The sequence below is a fragment of the Venturia canescens genome, chromosome 4 (assembly GCF_019457755.1).
Source record: "Venturia canescens isolate UGA chromosome 4, ASM1945775v1, whole genome shotgun sequence".
In the NCBI taxonomy this organism is placed as follows: Eukaryota; Metazoa; Arthropoda; class Insecta; order Hymenoptera; family Ichneumonidae; genus Venturia; species Venturia canescens.
Window position 1 is genome coordinate 6,182,337 of NC_057424.1, and position 19,069 is coordinate 6,201,405.

Below are 19,069 nucleotides of genomic sequence, written 5' to 3' on the forward strand. Positions count from 1 at the left end.
TTCTCCCCACCCTTTCATCTCGTCATCGACTACGAGGCTGTTAGAAAATCATGTCAAATCAACCCTTTGTGCCTTTTTCATCCCTCACGGTCGATCACGGTGACTCAATTTGGCGATAATATTCAGTCGTCCTTGGTGACTGGATTTTTTCGTTTTGTCCAACCTTTGACAGCTTTCCTGATGACTGACGTCGTTGATTTCACTTACTTTCGACTTTTTCTCTAACTTTGTTTTGTTTGAAAAATTTTTCGATGAAAATAACTGTTCCCACGAGAAGTGATCCGTCAATTTTTCCAATGATTCGATGATCGCTCCTGTGATTTCTTCGTCTTCTAAACTCCCTCGTCTCTGGCTCGGTTTATTCGCGAAGTTGATCTGTTTGGCTGAAACTCGAAATGAAAATTCAGTCAACTCGATCCGCTATGAGATTTTGTTATTATTTTTTAAAGCATGAAAAACAATTTTCGTTTCACCCTTCAAGAGCAATGTTCTCCGGGACGTAGGTGGAGCTTACCATCCGCTCGTTCTCGTCCAACGCGTTAAGCTCAAGCGTCACGGAAGTTACTGGTCTCTCTCCACCAGCCTCGCCCCCACGTCCAATCGACGAGATTTCCCAGCGTTTTGCTTTTCCACCTCGGCCAATCGTTGCTCAACTCTCACCACGAGAGCTTGAAAGCCCCTTCGTATCCTAAGATACATTTGCACGTATATCTGTATACAGCCACAGTGGCAGTGGTGGCGATGACGAGTCTCTACTTCGCCCGAGAGCTTTCGCGACTCTTCGTGTACTCTTTCCCGGGCGCCTCGACGTTTAACTTGGAGAAAGAGCGAGAAAGCAAGAGGCAGAGAGGGATGCACAAGAATCGACGACTTTTTCGAGGCCGGAAGTCTGCCTAGCCCGAGCTTCTCCCAAGTATATATACGTGAACGACGTCGTGCCTCTTTCTCTCCTTTCGTGATGTGAGTGACGTAAAAGCTTCGTAGCTTTTCGATCTCTTGACGTCTTCACGACAACTCCTTTTTTCTCGTTCTTAGAATCGATATGAAAATCTTAACGTTCACAGGATATTTATATTTCTGGTGCTTGTTCACGTGCTGAATTCTTTGCTCGCCATCAATAGAAAACGAAGAGCAAAAAGTGGTGGAATAAAAAAAAAAGCTACTTTCGGAATCAATGACAACTTTTTCTCTTCCCTCTGCTCGGGAAAATATACATTTTTTTCTCTAAGACTTTGTAATTTCGATTTTTTCAAATGGTTCAGTTATTCGTTGCTGTTGAATCAAACTTTTTCAACACAAAATTTATAACCTTCTGGAAAATGAAATGCTATTTGTCGGGAGTTAATTTCTCTCATATCGAGCTTTACTCGAGTCAATTTTTGCGTTAACGGACCATCATTCGTACGTGAATTGGTACGTGATAAATATCTATACGGAAGATAGCGAAGTCTGTTAAGAAACTTTGTTGAATCGCTGCTAACGATTTTTGAAAGTTACTCTTCTCTCGTTCCGGCCAAGCATAAAATCGTGAGAAGTGCAAATGGCTCACGTAAAACTCTACTTGGCGCGCTAGTTTCTCTCGCTCTCTCTCTCGTTGTTTCCCTGTCACAATGTTACTCTTGTATCGGAGAAACGATTCTGTTGCCTCGCCTATGTATATAGGAGTATGCTTTACATAACAATCGTCGCTAAAGACTTGCAGCAGTATTGTCCGTGCCACGTGTTAGTCTCTGGGCTTTTCCCGTGCCGGTTTAATTAAGTGTGAACCACAGAAGCCCGGGAGCGACTCACGCTTCACTTGACGCGATGATAGAGCCTCGCACGCTCCAGAGATATCGATGGGCGAATCATTCTCGCACTAAAATCCCTTCCGTCTGTCTTTGCGATCGTTGATCTTCGACTCGGATTCTTACGTTATTTCGCAAAGTGCTTATACGGATGAGCATTTTCAAATGCAGAAAAAATTAGAGGCCTTATCAAAATCCTTGAAAATAAAATTGAAGTTCCATCAAATCTTTAATGAAAATTCAATTTTTTAACAACAACATTCATTTTTCGATTCATCGAATCTACCGTGATTTAAGGCCTTACACTCGAAGCGGGCAAAAAACGTGATTTTCTTGATGTTTTTTTTGTTTAGACAAGAAAATAAATGTTTATTGAAAAACTGTGAACGTCATTCATTAACGCATATGTTCATGTACTTGTATAATTTTTTTCATCAAAAAATTTCTCAAAGTGGCGCAACTCCAGCTGTATTCCAGTAGCATCTTTTTTTGAGCATCAATTGCGATGGACACGATAACTAAAAAACTGTAAATCCGATCCACACCAGATTTTTATCACTTATTTATTATATAATAATAACTTAGGCCTGGACGAAGGATTTGTAAAAATTTTGATTTAAAAAAAAATGGCAACAGTTTTAACAAAAAATTCGTTTCTTGAGGTGCTAAATTCTCGATTTTTTTTATTGCAATTTTTTTTTCAACAAAATACGAAATTCTTTGTCCAGGCTCTAGCTATTATTATAATAAATAGGTGGTATAAATTTCGTATGGATCGGATTAATAGTTTTTTAGTAATCGTGTCCACCGCGGAAGTATTTTTAAAAAAAGACGGTTCTGAGATAATCGCGTTTGAAGATTCAAGTATTATAGACGACCACGCACACCGGGCGGACGGTTGAAACACCCATAGCTACGAATCTAATGTTCCGATCTTTATGAAATTTGGTGATAATATTCTTCGGACATTGTACTTAAAGAATGTGTAATAAAAAAATTTTCAATTTTTCCGCCACAAGTGTATATAAGGCCTTAATTTAGGAGAATGAAGTTTTTCAATTTTCGAAATAATTGCGTTTTCAGATAACTTTTTCCTGGGAAAAATAAAAAAAATTAAACATTTCAGTACCAACTAAATAATCGTTGTTTCCCTTAAATTATTGCAAAGTTCTGGCGAAGCTTTCAAGATATCAAAATCGCGAGGAGAAGAGCTTATAACCAGAGACTAAATTGTGGGCGCAATGTCCTTTTTTCTCAATTCGATCTAATCAATAATAAATTATAGGGGCATTCCCTGTACAACTTTGGTTCCCCTCTTTTTCTCGAGAAGCACTGCTAAGGTCTGAGCCCTACCGCTCAATTGGTCGCAATTCTTAAAGACCTTAATTGGCGCGGAAAATTATACCTTATTGCAACTACCCTCAGACAGCGAACACGAGGATATAACGGCGAAGCTTTTCGTGCCACCGTCTATGCTATCCGTGCTTATATATACCCCCCTTCATCCCGACGTTTCACCACTCAGTGCCTCTTTCTTCGGCTTTCCTTCCCTTCCAATTTTTCAACTCGGATATTCTTCGTTTTTCCCCAATCACAAAAGAATTACCAGCGATAGGATGTATCTCGAAATCGATTGAACTCAACGCTGCTGATCAGGGGCTGACATTTTTAGCAACGGTATTTGCATTTCTCGAGCCCAATCAGCCACTTCGTTTTCAGGTTACGTGGCAAATTACTTCGTCACGATCTTCAATTTTCAGCGGTTACTCATTGTCAATGTCATTTGCAGTTTCGATCAAAACTCTCAAATTGCTTCAACCGAGGCTCGGACGACGAAGAATTTTGGAAAAGGCATGCACAAATACGTATTCGAAATCGAAGAATCGCCTCAATACAAAGGAAAACCAGCTGCATTCCAAGTCTGCTGCTTTACGTGGGTGTCGTTTTCGTGCAAAGTTTCGTGCAGCGTAGGAAAGAAACAAGAGAAACTTCTGCGAGTCGGGTACTATTTGACGGGTGTGGAATAAAGTAACCAGAGGAATAACGTTTCACCAGAGTTCATATTGGATACATATAAAAGGAGAGGGATCGTTGAGGTTCTTACGAGTGGGAAGAAGACCAAGATCAGCTCTTTCTCTCTCGTGCATCTCCGCACATACGCATATAAGAATATAAAAACAAGAAGACCGGATGACTGCTAACTGTTTGTTAGTCTTGGGTTTTAAAGTCCGCACGTCTGTCAGTCCGGAGATGTAATATTAGTGCTTGTATATAACCCTGTGCACGAGGCCTCGCGCCACACACTACAAAATTCGTATACGCTCGTTCATTCACTATTTTATATCCTCGTCTTTTAATTCTTCTTCCTTAGCTCTCGACCTCTGGTACATTTTATTGTAACACAAATGAGCGAGCAATTATGCTAAAATTTTAGCAAACTTTATTTAAACACTTTTTAATGTTATTGTTGAATTTTTTGGCGAGCTTCATTTTCTTTCAGAATCATTCGAAGAAAGCATCTTTGCTTTTTTTTTGTTTTTGGGCACTCTTTCATGAAAACGGACTTCAAGTGGGCCTTAAAACTACGATTATCCTGAGTCGGTTGTTGAAATAATTAAGAAAAAATGTGTATCCACAAATCCGGTTCAGCCTCAAAATCCCCCCGGAAAAGCGTGCAGTTTTTCTTTTCATGTTCCTTGTTCGAAAAATAACGATTAGTTTATCAATTCCGAGTTCATTCACATATTTATAAATCCCATCACTCTGCGCGCTTTCCTAAGGCCTGTAGACAAAAACATTTTCAACTAATGACAGCAATCTTAGCTGCACGAACCTTGGCTTCTTCCACCCACATGTTGACTTTTTGTTTTTTTAATTTCGGAATTGTTAACATTGACCCAGACTCGATATAAATTCGACTCGGTGTTATTCTAACTTACGAAAGTCTTCTGAAGGTATTGCAAAAGACTTTGTTGATGATGCATTTTTATTCAATTTTATAAACTCTTTAAGGAGGTTCAAGCGATATATGTAGGATACTATACGAAAAATATGTTAGATTTTATTATTCCAAGTTAATGAATTGAAAATTTGCGTGAATCTTGTTGAACAGCGCTTAATTATGTGTAAAAAATTTGAAAATGACATGTTAAACATGGGCTCTTGTGGAAGCTTTCGAAAAATTGCAAACTCCAATAATAAATATCTCAATTTCGAGACGGTGAATTATCGGCATATTCCGCCAAAAGATTTTGAAAATTTTCATTTTGTAAAATTGGAAAAGAATTCTTCCATAAGATACGCTTGAACCTCCTTAAAAGACCGGTCTCCACGTTCCTGAAAGATAAAAAAAGATGTATAGTTGACTATTCATTGGAAACTTATAACGCTGTGTCGTTATTTTCATTCCTCAATGTGACGAATAGTTCTTTTGTATGTTTGTCTCAATTGAATCGCAACTGAAGTTGCGAAGGTGTCAATTATTTTTAATTGCACAAAGTCGAGCCGCTGCAGGGGTTATTGATAGGGAAAGTTGATAATCAAAAGAGAGAGAGAGAGAGAAAGAGAAATTTCTTTCGAATTTTTTTATTTCCATTGAATCAAACAGATCTTCTGACTGCTCCCACTATCCAACAGTGAGTAATGTGCCTTGTAACTTCTCTTCAAAACCGGTCAAAATTCACTTTCATTCTGATCTTCGGTCGGTACAAGAAATCTTCTCAAGTTTCCATCTCTATCGACAGCCATTTCTTCCCTTGAGAGAGTTCATTTGAGAAGCAGCTCCTTGCCCTCTGAATTTTTTTATGATCCTGGTGTCGTCACTCGTGGTTAGATGGCGTTCCAACTCAAAATCCACTGATCGAGTCATTTTGAAAAAAATACGTGTGACGAAGCAGCTCAACTAACTTCACTGTTTCCTTAATTTTTTTTATTTTCATAAAAGTGCATGATAACTAATCAACTCTCCAATGATAAATTTGAACAGAAGCAACTCTGATCGATAACGACAAATTTATTTGGCTGATTTACTGCTCAAATTGAATCACCAAAAATCAAAAAAGGAATTCCAAATATGCATCTCTAAGATTTCTTCGAATTCAGTTGCAATGAATCGACAATTTTCATACGATCGATGAAAAATTTCATTTCCCATTTCTCTAAAAAAGCTTTTCCACAAGAAAAATCTCGATATTTATGCGGAACGAAAAAATTGTTTTTGTACGATTAATTTGAAACATCAAACGAAACTGTCATCAATCGAAAAGGTTATTGAAAAAGATAAACGATTATGAGTTCGAAGAAAAAATAAATAAACAGGTCAATTAACGCTTTTTATGTGACCACCGCGACATGTGGGCACCGAAGAACACGAAGACTCATGTGTATATTTTAAAGGCACGCGTGCGTATCCTAGTGTCCCGCTGGGACTTGCGGCACGAGCATGTTTGGCCAGACGATTTTACCTTCCTTTTGGTCCTCCCTACGAGTCATCCACGGTGGCTTCTGCTGTTGCCCCTCTCAGACAGTCAAATAAGGATCAAATTACAATGTTGAAGCTGCAGTGATTGATTATGCGAATATAAAGGCCACTGCGTAATGGAGTTCTCTTCAGCAAACGAGGAGTCATTTAGAAATGTACACCGATTCAATGAAGACCTCGTGGATATTCATAGCAAACAACGAGAAATCATGGTCATTCCAAGATCCGAAGTGATTCCATAACATAATAAAGAATTATTGTCGTGACGTGAAACGAAGATCAAAGATCTGGAATTCGACTCAGGCATTCGGGATTTTCCAGGCTCCGGAAGAAAACACACTTTGGTTGAGTACGATCGATACTTTATTTTCCTTAAAAACTACAAATTTTGTACAACAATTTTAAGTACCCACGACCATTTTGTTTTGCACGTGCTGTCACTATTCGATAAACAAATACAAAGTTATGAACGTAATTTACGTATTTTCGAAACTAACACGATCTCGAACCTTCAAATTATGAGAATATTCGCAATAAAAATGTACACAGAAGTAAGTGCGAGGGAACGGAATAGGAAAATCGATTTTTCAATAAAAAGTCATTTTCCACCAACAGCCTGACGAGAAACTCGAATAGTTTGTTCAAAAGAAAGTTATTTTTGTGAAGCGTCTTACGAGAAGATGCGTGGCTGATGAGTTTGTCCTCCCAAAAAGCCTCCAAAGGCTTTTCTTTAATCCCATCAATGAGACATGAATTGAAACGTTTATTTTTGAAATTGCTTTGACGAGTACCGTAATAACTCACAACGATTCGCGGATGGTTTTATAAATTTTCACGAGCTCGTGGTTCTCGTCAACTTCCCACGCTGACGCTGGACCAGAGTCATCCCTTATCCGGTAAGGCGGTCTCTCGTGATTAGTCGAGATCGTTTTGTGCGCTACAGGTGGACTACTTGAGAAGAGAAAGTTAGTAAGGCCAGAGCCAGCCCTTTGACTCGGCATGTGTGACTCGCGCTCATGCTCGATCCCCGTTCGAGAATCATAACTGGCACTCTTATCAGCTTGTTCCCATGGGCCTTTTATAGCTTCGGTAGCGCCATAAGCGCGATCGTGCGAGACCTCGACGAGTCAGCCAGCTTTTACTTCATATATTATGGTCTCCGGCGCTCTATACAGGCATATACGTTTTAATATGTGCTGTGCGAAGGCTCGGGTCGACCACTTGACTGCCAGATGACCCGTCGTGCTCGCGCGCGATAACCTAAAAGCACCCTTGGGCTCGACTCAATCTCTCCGGGCTCACCTATTTATAAATTCATTTTTGCTATTTTTCATCATGTCATAATTTTAGACCGAGCAGCGACCATCCCTTTTCGGTAAGGTTCGACTTTAACGTGATTCTGCCTCGTTGATTCCTCGGAGTGCTGAATTAAGGGTTTTGCAATCGATGATTTTCGTGAATTTCCGGCTCATTGATTTGGGCCTTGATTCAAAATTTATTGAAATACTTTCAACGTTTTAGTACTTTGACAGTCAAATTTTACGATGTAATTATCGCACTATTTCGTTGCCTTTTAACGTGAAAAAATTGTTGATGATTTTTAATGTCGTCGTCATTTGGTGAAAACAGTGGAATGCATGCTGGTCAAATGAGTGCTTAATTTTCAAAACGCTTGCAGACTAAGTTCAACGTACCGATTAAATTTAGTGTTAGTGAATTTGTACTGCAGCATATCTTATTAATATGTAAAAATATTGAAAACGATAGTTTTTCAAAATTATCAATCCATAAATGCAAATCTCCACGATGACACATTTTCACTGGTATTTTTCGAAGAATCATCTGCATTTTTTGACCGATTTTATTGCACCACTTCTCAATTTGTTTCTTAACTGATTTTCTACAAATCCATCATGTAGTTTTTTTTTAACTTGATTATTTTACTGTTGCATCTAATTGTCCATAATGCGAAAAAACATTTTCATTAATAATTTCTGAAGAAATGAATTTTTTTAAATCTACAAGATGAATTCGTAGAGGATCATTCGAGGAACAAAATGAGACTTGGTGCAATAAAATCAGTCAAAAAATGGCAGATAATTCTCTGAAAAATACCAGTGAAGATGGGTCATCGTGGAAATTTGCATTCATCAGTTCATAATTTTGTAAAACTATTGTTTTTAATATCGTTTTACGTTAATAAAATATGCTTTTATGCATATCTATTTTGAAAATTTAGCACCCATTTGACGAGTATGCAGTACAGTAGTTACCTTAAAAATGAACGATTTTTCGTTGGAGTTTATCTTGTGAAGGTGAAACATTAATAAGATAGAAATGGAGTCGGAGATTGAGTCTCGAAAATGGAAATCATCCCTTAAGCTTGGTGGGAAGTTGACGACATTCTCGTCGGCTTATCCGGTCTCTGAAGCAGTCAGTGGAACGCGGCGAAAATCTCAAGTGGTGAAAACTTTTCGTTGCGCCAGTCGAGGCTACGATTTTTTTCTCTCAAAATGACGTTTCCATAAAAAGACACTCGAAATGATTTCCGCCGTAAGAAAATCGTGAGGAAAAATAATGCGATGCGTCGAAAAACGAGAAACGGAAAAGCAGCTGCTTGCGCTCGTGATTGCTTCTTTGGGTTCCTCCACTATACCATTCGAGCAGTACGAAGCGCACTGCCTTGTAATGCGTTTTGTAACGTTTACTCAAAATACTATAAGTGCGAAGGCCTAAATTGTCTAAAAAATCCTAAAAATACTTGCTTTGGTCGATTTTTGGTATTGTTCATTGCGCTCTAATAACACCATTTATCACATAGATTATTTTGATGAAAATCGTATAAAAAAATGTTGAAGTATTTTACAAAATGATTACAACGAAAGTGATAATGGTTGAATAAAATTACCAAAGTCTCTGGAGACTCTGATCCATCGTTGTAATCGGCTCGACGTAATTCACATAAGGCATTTGATAGTTCGTCGCGTTCATGTAATTACCGAAGTTGAATTCACCGTTGGAAATGTCCATGACGGTTCGATTGTCGTTCGAAATTGCTTTCTGGTCTTCAGGACTCGTCACAACGTTTTTGACGTCGTCAGGAAAGCCCGGCATTTCGCCCGGAAAGTCGGGCCTGAATTCTGCTTTGATCGATCTCGAATCGATATTCTGAACGGTCGAACGGATTCCGGCTGGAAAATTGGAGCGATAATCGTGGGGCGACAAAATTTGGCGATTTTCGACGTTCAACATCGAGCGTGAGCAGGAATCGGGGTTCATTTCGTTCCTGTACTCGGGGCTAGGTTCAACTCGGATTTCTGCCGGATTCGGTCGATATTCCGGGCTCGGACGAATCTCGTTGACGCGGAAATCTGCTTGCATCGGGACGTTCAGTTCCGGACGGAAGTTCGACCAGTAAGGAGTGTTGCAACTCTCTTGGACGTTCGGCTTACCGTCTTTGATTAAAACCGGCACTGGGATTTTCTTCAGTGACGGATGCTTCGAATTCTGAGCTTGGAGCTTCTCCGCGTCCTCGATACGGGCGCGCTTGTTTTTGTAACGCCGATTTTGGAACCAAATCTTCACCTGGGTACTCGTGAGCTTCAACGATTGGGCGAGCATCTCACGCTCCGGTGCACTCAGGTAACGCTGCTGCTTGAAACGCTGCTCCAGTTCGTACACTTGAGACTACGCAAAAAAAGAAATAAACGTTGACGAATCGCTTCGTTTTACGGCCACAAACTTTTTTACTTTCAAAATCAAAGTTTTGAGACTCACAAGGAGTGACGCAGAGTCACTCCAATCGTGTAATAAAGAATCAAAACAAATGCCAATTGTACAAAGACTTTTGACCACTCGAACGTTCCGTCTCAGAAAATCGAAGCATTTGCGCACCATTTTGACCGTCGGTAACGTACGATCGTTCAAACATCCTAAACTACGTAAATTTTCTCAAACAACAATGTACCGTTTATGAAAAGAAAGTGGAAAGAAGCTGTCATTGCTGCTTGACAACTCACCTGCGAAAATAGGACTCGAGGCTTTCGTTTCGTTCTCTTTCCAGACTGACTTTTTCTGAGTTCCGTTTTGCTGGACGTCACAACATTTCCTGCAAAGCAAAATCCACGTTCAAAAAATAGTTCATGGTGCGTCGAATCGCGATAGCTAGAAAAACAGAGTTCAATTTATGGAAAGTCAGCAGTGAAAAGATGCTTCTATGAACTTTCAGCAAACATGAAATCTTTTGTTAAATGTTCAAATGAGTCGTGTAAGGAAATACATACCTTCTTCGACGATGGGATTTTCTTGATAAGGTGGCACGATTTGGCTCAGTTGGTGAACGTGGCCCAGGTCGCCATAATTATGGTAGCCTGTCATCGTTTGTTCCTTGTATTTTTCGACGTCCCAATTGTTGTCGGGAATGACATTGTATCCGTAGTAATCCTGGGGCACGTGCCAGCCTTGTGGACTTTGTTGATGCGAACCGTAACAATCCATAACGACGAACTGTTGATTCTCGTTTAAAATATCGCGAACACTGAACGGGGTTGCGGACGAAACTGCAGTGGCCAACATCCTAAAGCATCCTGCGACGATCTCTTTGTTCTTCGATGTATTTACCACTCGAGTTGTACTCAGTAAAAGGAAACTGTTCTTTGTACGAACTCCCTTTGCAAACACTCTTTTTTCAATGAACGTTGTTGCTCGAACAACAATTTGGGAGCTGGAAACTTCACCGAAGATTCACGAAAGAGGAACAAACACTCACAACTATTAAAAACGCGAATAATTTTTCTGTCAATTCTTTCTCAAATATTTGGAAGAACTTTTCAAATGGTGTTTTATCGTAGCACTAAAAATTCTATTTTTCTCAATCCTCCTTGTAACGAATGTTCACGAAAAAGGTCGATTAATTCAATTGGGAAATCACTGATCGTTGAAAATTACGAAATAATAAAATATTCGCGAGATGTCAAGAGTTGACAGCACGGACACAACATAGGGAGAGACTTTCTCGGTAAGTCTCGATGTCACAGCGATGGCTAATTTGAGGATCTTTGGAGGATCGTTATGGTTGAGCGGTCAGGTCGGAGGGCAGACGTCTAATGTGACTTGCTCTTGGTCGAAGAGAAGTCAAGTGTCGGATTCTCGACATCGAGACCCGAGAGTGAAAGAGAGAAAGAGCATGAGAGAGTGAAAAGATCGTATGGATGTGTGGGCGAGTTGATCCACCGCAGCTAGTGAACGCAATGATTTTTACCAACACACACCCCCGCAGGAGAGGGAGCAGAGTGGTCTACTGTGGCCAGGTTATTTCAGACTTTGGATATCAGGCTACGTGAGGTCAAGGACTTAAAAAACAATGAAATAATTATATTTCATCGGTTCAAAATACCCATGTGCGCCAGTAAAAATATTCAAATTAAGAAAGATTACGAGTTACTTGTGACTTAAAAAAGCAACTGAAGTTTTTTGCTCTTTTCATGATCAAAATTTATTCTCGCAATTATTCAAATTATGTGTAACTTATTTGTTGAGATCGATTAATTTTTAATACAATTGATAGCGGTTTAAATACTTTCGTGTACGCATATCTATATTGTGAACCAGATGGCTCATGGTGTTGTCAAACCTTCCACCGTCTATGTCATTATTACTCGTTAACCTCAAACAAGTGTTTTTCTTTTTCCATTCCCAAGGGATTTTCACCGGTAACAAGGCTTTCTCAAGACATCATTGATAGCTAATAACATTATATTTTCTTATTTTCGTTTTTGGCTCTCAAAAGTTGGGAGGATCCTTCATGAAATCCAGATCGTCGCATAGGAAGTGTGCCTGCCATGAGAGCCTATGTATAACTCTTAAAAAGTGTGATTTTCGTTAATTATTGTTTTCTCGACAACTAGACAGTAGATCCTATAATAATTTTTGAAATAGATGCACGCTGTATATTTCTAGCATATTTCCAAATTTCAACTATTAAAGTTGGAATTTTTTATTCGCGTGAACTTCCTTAAATGTAAGCAAAAGAAGGGATAAAAAAATAAACGATTATGACTTGCTAAAAATTCTGATTTAAAATTTATCAAGATTTTTGGAATTGCTCAACGACGATGTGACTGCAGAAAATTCTGCTGAGCATTCCAGTTATTCCAGACTGTATATAACGGAGCAAGTATAAATTTACCACAAATTTTTGTTAAAATCAAAATTAATGACAACGTCAAATCACTTTATTTGTCTGGGAAAAATTTGACCTTAACTCAGCTAATTTCAATTGAACAGGAACTCTGATTCACAAATTAATATAGAACTTATTGATAAAGTCGTTGCTTCTACGTAATACATCATTTTATGGATCGAGATTACTAATGGATTATTTTTATATGCTGTAGCATGGACCGCGATGGATGTCGCAGAAGCGCTATATACTTTTTGCCATCAGACAGCCATGCCTTTGAATGTACTCTCGGGGCGGTAGAAACCGACGAAGGACCGCCTATCCCGGCTCGTTCAGACCAATCAAGAGATCGTAAACGGACTGTTTCGAAGCATATTTTCCGATGCTTTTAAAAATTGATTTTTTAGTTCATCCGTTTATGACTTCATGGAGTAAAATTAGTGATGGAAGAGAAAATTCTCGTTGAAATTGCCTTGAATTCATTGAAATTTTGATTTTTTTTCAATTACATTGGAATTCTAATTGTTAATAAAATTTTTTAACACAATAAAAATAAATTCTGCGTTGCAAAAAAAATAATTATATTAGCCCGCAAGGACAATCTTATTATTTTGGAATATTTCTATTGTTTCCAGTGGCGGCTCCTCAAACGATTTTATCACGAAATTGTTCAACGATCGGATCAATAATTGAATAATTAATTGTTACAATTATTGTATTTTCAGAATTTTTTCCTGCTCATATTATTTTCTTCCGTTTATTTTGAATCTCATTCTCACTTGAGAGCTAATAACAAATCCCTTGCGCGTGAAAATGGTATCTTCTTGGCCACGCTTCGCTCGAAAAATATTCGAAAAAGGGCACGCTCGCCACTTAAATTCCACAAAATATCCAATATATACAAAACGCGTTCAAGAATCATAAGTCTCGTAAAATAAGGTTACAGTTAAAACACAACAATTCGTTTTCCCACAAGAACTCTTCGCGTCCGCAGTCCTCGTGTCACCGTTGGTAGCGCACCCTTTTTCATCCTTGACATTATCCAGACACACTTTTAACCGCTCAAAACCCTTGATCCATGCGTACCCTTCCGTCAGTGGGATTTTTGAAATTTGACGTTTGCAATAAAACCGAGAAGATATTACCTGTTTGTCTTTCGTCAAAGGTGAATGAATCATGCTTTGTTACAATTTATTCCCTCAAACGAATTTATTGCTCAGCTCAAAAAAATGTTTTCAAGAAGAAACCAAAAGCAGCGAAAGTTTTTATCGAGTTTAACATCATTTAGTAGGACGAAAATACAGCAGATTCATTTTTTATTTTTTTTAATGGCCAATGATTCAGTTCATTTAAAACAAAAGAACAAATAAATTCACCGGAATTTCGTCCAACTAAATTGGCTTCCATTTGATGAACAAACTTTTATTTTCATTTCAATCAAAATTTCGAGCAACAAACAATTTTCTTTAAATATTTAAATCAATCAAAAAAGTTGTTGCTTTCTTTTGTCAATTTTATCTTCACATATTAAGGGGTCCTGCTTTAGAAAGTCAACAAAATTGATTTTTTTCGAGAATGTTTTTGGATAGACAGAAATAACTCACTAGCGAATTGTTCGGTGGTTTCAAGCAAAATTTTGTATTTTTAGCGAGTTTAAAAAAAAAACGCTTCTAAAGAAGAAGAATATCACTTCAACGTGCTGTAAATATGGACCTCGCAATTTTTTCGAGTTTTTATAGGTTCATATGGAAGGAAGATATAATGAAAATGGGAAAAAAAGTTGGAATTTTTGTTACAGGCTTTCTTCGACAATCAGACTTGGCGCATAAGCCATCTACAAATAAGTATTTCTCACATTAAAAATTTTTTTTGTATTTTTCAAATATTCTTGAAACTATGCCGAAAAGTTCGCTACGGTGAGTTATTTCCGTCTATCCTAAAGACATTCCCGAAAACGATCGATTTTTTTGACTTTCTAAAGCAGGGCCCCCCCCTTAAGCTTTGTATTCAACGAACCCAGGGCCGCTGACTGAAAACTATTCAGCATCATTTCGCATTCGATCTCCGACAACCTGCTTAAGTTAAACTGAAAAAATCGTGGCTTTCAATCAATTTTCATATCGCCCAATAATTGCTTTTACAATTTTATTACTTTATAAGTTCGAGTTCGTGGCGTCCAAAGTAGTAATTCGGAAGTCAACGTGAATCGGTTATTGAATAACTAAAACGTTTAGCGAATCGAGTGTTTACATTTCGCAGTACGAAGTTTCTCGTCAGTGCGTCGGGAGCGAATGCTCCTCATAACGGAGAAATGGTTTCTCTCTTTTTGTATCCTCCGACCAGGGGGGCATCTTGTATACGGATCCATCGTACGTTGTACGAAGGAGGCGTCGGTGTACGAGGGCACGCATGCATGCGAGCTGCAAGCTCGAGTCGTACACAGGCGCCAAGAGATAGTAGGCGCCTTCTTAACTGTGGGAAAGCCGTCGGGACGCGTCTCGAGATGCTGCGGTCATCGTCGTGATATACTGCGACAAGTCACAGAGAAATCGTTGGCGAACTTTTCAGATAAAATGGAGAAAAAAAATAAAAATAAACAGTCTAGAAGAAAGTGCTGGAGAAAAGCTGGCGTGGGGCATGAGGCATTTTGCTGTGTTCAGGAAAGAAAAACGTATTTATCAAAAGTGTTTATATACACTAATGGTTCCCGAATGCTCGTTGTTTTGTTATTCTCCCTGAAAGAACTCGAAAAGAAGAAAAAAAAACGTTTTTCGTAAACTTTTGCGTTGGTGCGTGCTCTAACATTAGTTTTCGGACTGGCAGATGGAAATTTTTTAAATTTGTAAATTCTTTCTCTAATATCTCTAGCAACGTGTCAGCAAAGATAATTTTTTATTGTGCCAAACAACTTTGGATTTCGTGCAAATATAGAATATTTGAAATCAAAATTCATGCTTTTCCAAATGTTTTTAACTTTTGGTCAGACTGAGAAAATGAATTCATTGATTCAGTGAAGATTTTACTCGATGAAAAAATCGCGTCGCGACCAAAACAGCCTCGTTAGCCCAAACTGAATTGCCCTGCAGACACTCACTTCGAGAAACAAAATATTTTCTCATCACGACAAAAAATATTGCTGGACCAACGAAAGTTTTCTCGAAATAAAACATTGGATTTCTGTCCTGCAATTTTCGGAGCCAACAAGAACGTTCGTTGAGGCAGCAAACTTCTCTTCTCAGCGCATAGCCCAAGATCACATTTGATTTCACAAGTTTGGAATAAAAGTCATAAAACGAGTTTCGAAAGACTCAAGTAGAAATGAAAACGTATCAGAGACGTTTGTCGAACTTTCTCGGCGCTCGTTGGCGGTTGTCAAAAAAAAACGTATACCTGCACTAACTCATCCGTAAAATGACGACACGAGGCAAATCGACGCCGATCGTCCGTGTATAGCGCGGAGGGGAAAAAAATCCTCGCAATGTGGTGTCCAGTTGCAAGACGAGCGTGAGTCGCGAGCATACACGTTCCCCGAGGCATCGTGGCACCGACACCGGGCACAAAAGGGTCCTTTGTAAGAGGCGCTTACACGGTCTTGTTCAGGGGGGGGCTTCCCGAACTGTAACCATTCGAAGCTTTATAGAAAATCCCCTGTGCCAGAGCTCGCTGTTCGCACTCGTGCATATAGACGTATATTTTGTTCTGGTACTCGTGGGGGGTCAGATACCGCCCATGGAGGACGAGCGTCTTTACCAAAGGACATGCTGCCCTTTTTCCATCCCGCCAACGCTTTCACGTGGCTCCAAATCGGAACAATTTTTCGCTCATTCTCCGGCCGATGTAATCGCGTCTTTGGCATCGCTCCCACAATATGGCGATCATTTCGTCCTTGCCATTAGGCCGGAAGAGCTTCCGGGATCGTGCCATTTATGTTGCGCAAGACTGAAAAAATCGCTCGACCAGATGGACCGAAGTTGAGTATCGTCCATTCCGGAGCATGAATAACGCGAAAGATCCGGAGTCGTTTCCTTCGAATAGATTCCACAGTTGGGTTTGGAGAAAACAACGCTGTTGGAGTTATTAAAATTTTCGTAGTTTCAACAAGTACCAACGAGTTGTTGGCAATTTGTAGGTTTTTATATTAAAAAAGAAAATGATAAAGAAGAGGGAAAAACTCGTCATAAAAGAGTGGAACGACTCGAGTGTGCTGCACATATTTTTTGGCTCACCCCTGGAAGAAAGAAATTTGGAAAAAGGGACTGTGACAGCGTGAAGAAAGTCGTAAAAATTTGAAGAATGCACGCTGGAATATGATCGGTAGTAAATTTTTCATATTTTTTCTCAGATTTCGAGGCGATGTCATCCACGATTTATTGTTTCGTTGATGGTCGACGGTATGTAAATTTCTGTGTAGAAAAATCAAACGAATTGTAGCAAAATGTCTATTGGAATTTGTTCGTTTACCAAACGAGATTGTTTTTTGTATTTTTTATAAATGAACAAAAACTCGAAATCATTTCCAGCACAGATATGGAGCACTTGAGGTATTATAGGTTTCCGTTCGTTGTTGAGACTTCTGACAGGGGGTCCTCGAGTGCAAGGAGGCGTCTTGACTCCTCGTGAATGTTGTCGTCGTCGACGGAGGCTTTGTCCGAAATTACGGCATTTCTGCACTTATAAAGTGGGGTCTCGCGACGGTGTCTCCTCGGACTTCGTATTTCATCAGTGTATTTCTCACGAGTGCCCCAGACAATTGCTCGGATCTGGTTGTCTAGACGAAGGAACGTCCCTTTGGTCACACACTCGCATCTTACTTTCTTCTCTCGTTGTGTGACGCGCTACTCATTCTCGAGCCAAAACCTTCCCCCGTCTAACATTTGCCAGAAACATTGGGCGACGATTTTTTTCTGCTCTTTTTTCAAAATTATTAGGCGCCAAGTAATCTTGTGCACTTGACGAAACTTCGAACTTGGATTGTTCAACATTCACGAGCAACAAAAGTCCTTGCCAGTGCTCTTTCCTTCAACTTGTAACTAGGAAATTGGGGAAAGAAATAAACGGAGCTTTAAATGAATAAAAATGAAGGATTCTATTCACTTTGTCAATCGATACATTTGCCAATTATTTTTGACAGTTTCTGCAGCCTGGGATACGACAAACTATTCTGTGAATTTTGATGAAAAAAAAAGTTTTATCATGTTCCTCGAATGCAAGATAGATCATGTCCGAAGGATCGTATTTTATGGGTATCTAAATTGGGTCGATTTTTACTTCCTAATTAAGGATATTATCACTCTAAATTAATTTCAGAATTATTCATTCAAAATAGTAAATACATTTTTTAAACTTATGTTTTTGATGAATGAAATTGCAAGCCATTAATTGAACGGGGATCCATCACTGACTGAACCCGAAATTTCACTCGTCCCTGGGAATGGATCAAGAAAAAAGTATTAATAAAAATACAGAAGGCTAAATTTCGTTAGACGCGTTCATGTGTATTTTTCTTCATATTTAAGCACATTTATCTCAATAACCAATAAGACGAACCCTTTAAAATTTGACTTGCGTGCCAGTCGACTACTCGCATATAAACTCTGTGTAAATTTCAAGACTTTCTTAAGAAAATCGTTTCGTGCATGAACTACCTTAATAACTCTCGTGGAAAGAATAATTCTCGATCAATAAAAATACCGTGAATTCCTTTCGCGGTAAATGGAAACACGCGGTCTCTGCGGTCACCATAATGGATAGAATATTAGAAGCCAAAAGGCCGAGGGACATTTTGGTGGTTCGATGCTCGACCGATCGGCGTTTTTTTTTATCTTTTTTTTCGATGAATCTTCTAATCTTTAATACGCCGAAAGAAAAGGCGACCGTGCTCTGGATAGCATCAAGATGCCGCCGCGAGTCTTCAACGAGTCGCTATATTTGCCAGGCATATATAAAGCGTGACTGAAATTCGTTGAATTTATTATATTATTAGACGACGTTGGATACTTGCATGTTCCACGACAGTACGAGCCCTTTTGATCCGTTATTTTTGCAGTAAAAAAATACAGAATCCATTCAAGTTAACCAAAAACGAAATTATTTTATTAACGTTGAAAAAAAAAACAAATTATTCTTGAATTCAGACACAGAAAGAAAATTTTTTGACAGTTTCTAATAAAAAATTTTAATTAGCACCAAATTTTCTCTGCTGTTTCAACAACACTGATCGATGAATCGCGCCCTCAGTTCGATCAATTCAGAACTTTATTTCGACTTATGTTGCTCGGTAACTCCTCGAATTTACTGGAGTAAAATTTCCTTCCCTCGCGTCGATAAAACAGGGCTTTGATGTATCAACAAAGAAACTGTTACCGGTCGCAGTTCACTGACGTCTCGTCGTTACTTCTTGCTGGCATGTCGATAAAATAGATCGAAAATTTTGGTGGAAGATTCATAAAACAGCCGCAAGATGTCGAGACATCGGTAAATCCTGAGATTTTTCGACGATTTGAAAAATAATTAAAATTAGTGAGAACCCGTGAATCGTCATCGGGCAGTATTCAAAGTGCACAATTGCGGAATATCTTGAGGCACTCTAACGATCGTAAGAGTCCGAGCGCTTGATTCGCT

At 39.0% G+C, this 19,069-nt stretch overlaps 1 protein-coding gene across 1 annotated transcript; it reads right to left on the reverse strand.

The window, feature by feature from the left end:
- Positions 1-9,166: 9,166 nt before the first annotated feature.
- Positions 9,167-11,332, reverse strand: LOC122409237 (homeobox protein Nkx-2.3-like). Its single transcript, XM_043416613.1, has 3 exons — positions 10,551-11,332; positions 10,287-10,375; positions 9,167-9,954 (listed from the first exon to the last, which is right to left on the reverse strand). The coding sequence occupies exons 1-3, from the start codon at positions 10,840-10,842 to the stop codon at positions 9,172-9,174; spliced, it is 1,164 nt and encodes a 387-aa protein (XP_043272548.1). The 5' UTR covers positions 10,843-11,332; the 3' UTR covers positions 9,167-9,171.
- Between the last annotated feature and the right edge of the window lie 7,737 nt (positions 11,333-19,069).

Coding starts and splice junctions, on each gene's coding strand:
- LOC122409237 (XM_043416613.1), bottom strand. CDS start 10,842: ATGTTGGCCACTGCAGTTTCGTCCGCAACCCCGTTCAGTGTTCGCGAT. Junction 10,376..10,550: donor AAATCCCATCGTCGAAGAAG/GTATGTATTTCC, acceptor TTTGCTTTGCAG/GAAATGTTGTGACGTCCAGC. Junction 9,955..10,286: donor CTCGAGTCCTATTTTCGCAG/GTGAGTTGTCAA, acceptor TTTTTTGCGTAG/TCTCAAGTGTACGAACTGGA.